This window comes from Marmota marmota, unplaced genomic scaffold (genome assembly GCF_001458135.2).
Source record: "Marmota marmota marmota unplaced genomic scaffold, marMar, whole genome shotgun sequence".
In the NCBI taxonomy this organism is placed as follows: domain Eukaryota; kingdom Metazoa; phylum Chordata; class Mammalia; order Rodentia; family Sciuridae; genus Marmota; species Marmota marmota.
This window is the reverse complement of record NW_025999943.1, coordinates 9,873,493-9,878,056: the sequence shown is the minus strand read 5'-3', so window position 1 is coordinate 9,878,056 and position 4,564 is coordinate 9,873,493. Positions and strand designations below refer to the sequence as shown.

General features: G+C 42.1%; 2 protein-coding genes across 4 annotated transcripts in view; one reads left to right on the top strand and one right to left on the bottom strand.

Annotated features, from left to right (window-relative positions):
- Ska3 (spindle and kinetochore associated complex subunit 3) overlaps window positions 1-4,171 on the bottom strand; it is a 20,613-nt gene extending 16,442 nt beyond the window's left edge. For both annotated transcript variants that reach the window (XM_048801419.1, XM_015499340.2), the window contains exon 1: window positions 3,612-4,171. In XM_048801419.1, coding sequence (XP_048657376.1) covers window positions 3,612-3,714 — 103 coding nt within the window. In that variant the 5' untranslated portion in view covers window positions 3,715-4,171. The remainder of the gene's footprint in view (window positions 1-3,611) is intronic.
- Mrpl57 (mitochondrial ribosomal protein L57) overlaps window positions 3,835-4,564 on the top strand; it is a 999-nt gene continuing 269 nt past the window's right edge. Inside the window, exons 1-2 of one of the 2 annotated variants that reach the window (XM_015499339.2) lie at window positions 3,835-3,951; window positions 4,166-4,558. In XM_015499339.2, the coding sequence (XP_015354825.1) occupies window positions 4,174-4,482 (309 nt within the window). In that variant the 5' untranslated portion in view covers window positions 3,835-3,951; window positions 4,166-4,173 and the 3' untranslated portion in view covers window positions 4,483-4,558. Of the gene's footprint in view, window positions 3,952-4,165; window positions 4,559-4,564 lie in introns of those variants that run through there. The other variant, XM_048801422.1, reaches the window with a different exon arrangement.

The following is a 4,564-nucleotide window of genomic DNA, read 5'->3' as shown; positions in this document are numbered from 1 at the left end:
GTACTAGGGATTGAACTCGAGGGCACTTGACCACTGAGCCACATCCCCAGCCCTATTTTGTATTTTTATTAGAGACAGGGTCTCACTGAGTTGCTTAGCACCTCGCTTTTTTGCAGGCTGGCTTTGAATTTGCCATCCTCCTGCTCCTCCTGAGTGGCTGGGATTGCAGGCATGCACCATCACGCCTGGCTTCCACTCTCTTAATTTTAATATGTGTGTGTGTGTGGGGGGGGCAGGGTTGCTGTCAATTAAACAAGGGGTCACACACTAATTAGTTAAGCACTCTATCACTGAGCTATATCCCTCCTTTTTTTATTTTATGAAAGGTCAAGCTAATTGGCCAGGTTTGGCCAAGTTAGCCTTAAACCTGTGATCCTCCTATCAGCCTCCTAAGTAGCTGAAATTACACACATGGGCCACCATATATAATTTCTTAATCCTAAAGTAGTCCTATTTGCCGAATTTTCCCTTTATGATGAATACTTTTTGTTTCCTACTTTAAAAATCCTTGCCAATTATAATACATATTTTTTTTATGTTTTCTTTTAACAGCTTTATGTTTTTTTCTTTTGCATTTAGAGTTATAACCATCTGGAATTTTTTTTTTTTTGTACAGAATACAGTAAGGATCAAGATTCCATTCTTTTCTTCTATGTAGATAACCATCCAATCAACCTGACACTGCTTCCTCAAAAGACATTTTTGAGTTGGGAATGTAGCTCAGTGACAGAAGACTTGCCGAGCATGCATGAGGTTCAATACCCAGCATTGTTAAAAAAAAAAAAAAGATATCCTGTACTCACTGCACTGTCTCTTTTGTCATTAATCAGTTGGTCACATAGTGATTAAAAGTAGTTTTTAAAAGAACTCTATTTCTCTTTTCCGAAACACATTCACTTTGATGATCTCTTTCTTTAGCTGTTAGGAGTTCCCAATTTTCATTAGGGAAATGCAAATGTGCAGTGGCCCAGGCCTGTCAACCCTGATACTCTTGAGGCTGAGTCAGGAGGATGCTGAGTTTGAGGTTCGAATCTAGCTTATGCAACATAACAAAATCCCCTTCTCAAAAAAAAAAAAAAAAATCCCAAAAACCCCCAACCATGAGGAGATTCCACTTCATACACACTAGAGTAACTACAATCAAAAAGACAGATAACAACAAACAAATATTGATGGGGATGTGGAGAAACTGTAACCCTCATTGCTGATGCAAATGAAAATGGTGCAGCTACTTTGGAAAGCAAATTTGCCTTTCTTCATAAAATTAAATATAGGATTACCATGCAATTCCACCTCTAGATATATATATATATATATACACACATATCCAAAAGAACAAAAAAATGTGTTCATATAAAAACTTGCACATAAATTTTTTTTTTTTTTGAGAGAGAATTTTTTAATTTCGGCGGACACAACATCTTTGTATGTGGTGCTGAGGATCGAACCGGGGCCACACGCATGCCAGGCGAGCGTGCTACCGCTTGAGCCACATCCCCGGCCCACACATAAATGTTTATAACTACATTATTTACAACAGCTTGAAATAAAAACAACCCAAGTCTGACGAGCAGATGAACAAAATTTGGTATATCCATACAATTGAATATTATTCAGCAATAAAATGAAATACTGACACACGTTACAACATGAATAAACATGGAAAAATTATGCTAAATGAAATAAGCCACTATTTCAGTCACAAGAGACTACATGTTATGAGATTCCATTATATGAAATGTTCAGAATTAGCAAATCCAAAACAGAAAATAGATTAATGGTTACCTAAAGCTAGTGTGGTGGGTGGGGATATGGTTATGGGGAAGAATGGAGGCATGGAGGATTGTTTTGGAAGTGACAAAAATTTAAACTTTTTATTATGACAGTTGCACAAATCTGTGAATATACTAAAAATCACCGAACTAATTCTTTTAGAGTAAGTTCTATTATATGTAAAATGACATCTCAAAGATATTTAATAGTCAGTCAATTTGAGTAGGGTGTGGTGGTGCATGTTTGTAATCCCAGTGACTCAGGAGGCTGAGGCAGGAAGATACCAAGTTCAAGGCCAGCCTCAGCAACTCAGTTGGGTCATAAACTTAGCAAGACACTGCCTCAAAAAAAAAAAAAAAAAGAGAAATAATAAAAAGGGGGCTGGGGATGTGGCTCAAGCAGTAGCGCGCTCGCCTGGCATGCGTGTGGCCTGGGTTCGATCCTCAGCACCACATACAAATAAAGATGTTGTGTCTGCCGAAAACTAAAAAAAATAAATATTAAAAAATTCTCTCTCTCAAAAAAAAATAATAATAAAAAAAAGGTTTGGGAATATGGCTCAGTAGTTAAACACCTCTGGGTTCAATCCCAGGTACCAAAAAAAGTCAGTCAATTTGGGGCTGGAGGTGTGGCTCTGCACTGGGTTCATTCCTCAGCGCCACAGAAAAATAAAGGTATTGTGTCCAACTACAACTAAAAAAAAAAATAATATTTTTTTAAAAAATCAAGGGCTGGGGTTGTGGCTCAGCTGTAGAGCGCTCACCTAGCATGTGCTAGGCCCTGGGTTTGATCCTCAGCACCACATAAAAATAAATAAAATAAAGGTACTGTGTCCAACTACAACTAAAAAATAAATACTTTTTAAGAAAGTCAATCAATTCAATGATTCATCAATGTAATCATAAAAGGTGAAATTGTGATCATTTTCTCTAATTACCACAATTTCATGTTTTCTATAATACATACCAACAGTAGTCTTGAGTGCTAGTGTTTGTGTTGGCAATATAATTTACTGGGGAAAATACAGACGTTTATTGTAACTGTGGACACTACAGGTAAGACAAAAGTCACTACACATGTATAAAGAACAATGCTAAATAGCTGCATTTTTAAAAAGAAATTAACTTTTTACATGGTTTTTACTGATAAGCACAAAACACGACTTGAAGGCACATCATGTATAAATGTGTGTACATTTATGAGCTCAACCTGGCAATTTAGGATTTTATTCATAAGGGCTGTTCTCTCTTTTACAATAATAGTAACTAACATAATAACAAGCTACTTTCATCACATGAGAAGAACACTACAGTGGGTTGGGGTTGTGGCTCAGTGGTAGAGTGCTGGCCTCACATGTGTGAAGCACTGGGTTCGATTCTCAGCACCACATATAAATAAGTGAATAAAATAAAGGTCCACCACCAACTAAAAAAATAATAATTAAAAAAGAACAGCACTATGGTTATCCATGGAACTAAAACCGGACACATCTATGCAATTGAGGAGCATAAGAATAAATCACGTCCCATAAATAGTTCAATTATTATGTGTCCATTAAAAAAGAAATCATAAATGTGGCACTTGCATCCCGCAGAGCTATGTTAACGACAAACGTTGAGCATTTCGATAGACGCAGCATCCACACCGGTATCTCTCTCCAAGCACTTCTAGCCACTGTCAGTAAATAAGCTCTTCGGTCAATCGGTACATTTTTAGTAGCGGGTACCCTTCCGGCCGCCGCCCGGGGCCGGTCCGAGTCGCGGCGAAACTCACCAAATGCGGCTGAAAAGCGGAGACCCTCACCTGGCCCGGCCTGCCCGCCCGCCCGCCTCACTCACCGCTTTCCTCTCCGTCCAGGGCTCGCTGCAGCCGGGCCGTCTCGCAGTCTAGTGTGCTGGCCAGAGACCGCAACTTGCAGTAGAAGCTCTGGATCGGGTCCATGGGTGAAGGCAGATGAACAAGAACCTAGGCGCCAGCGGATAAACCTACGCTCCGGATCCGTCCAAACCCGCCACTAATTTGAATCTGTAAATGCCGGAAACGTCCTTGCTTCTGCGCAGGCGCAAAAGTCTTCTCTCGTGAGAGCTGAAGTATCACGAGAAGGTCCCGGGTGACCCCGAGAGGCTCACGTGCTTCCGTATAGCGTTTGCTGGCCGCGGCAGGGTCGCCAAGTTCTTGGTGAGTGGCTGGGCTCTATGGGTGCGAGGAGAGGCCTTTTCCTCCACTTTAGACTGTGGTTCCTGTCGCTGTATTGCGGGGGCGGGGGTGAGTGCGCATTTTTGGCTGCCAGGACTAGAATCGCCCGTGGCGTGTGAGCCCGGATTGCGAGCCCTCTTCTCCTCTGGCCCGGCGGTCTCCAGCTTGTGTCTCTAGCTCTGTGCCCTTTCCTCAGCAGACACCATGTTCCTCACTGCTCTTCTCTGCCGCAATCGCATTCCTGGAAGGCAGTGGATCGGGAAGCACCGGCGGCCGCGGGGGGTGTCTTTGTTGGCGAAGCAGAACATGATCCGTCGCCTGGAGATCGAGGCGGAGAACCACTACTGGTTAAGCATGCCCTACATGACGGCGGAGCAGGAGTACGGCCACGCCAGCGTGCGCAGGGCACAGGCTTTCGAGGCCATCAAGGCGGCCAACACTTCCAAGTTTCCCCCACATAGATTTGTTGCAGATCAGCTCAACCATCTCAATGTCACCAAGAAATGGTCCTAACCCTGAGCCATCATCTGCCCTGTCTTTACCTGATCCTGGAACAAAAACCAAGCAAAAAAAAAAAAAAAAAAAAAACCCTGTA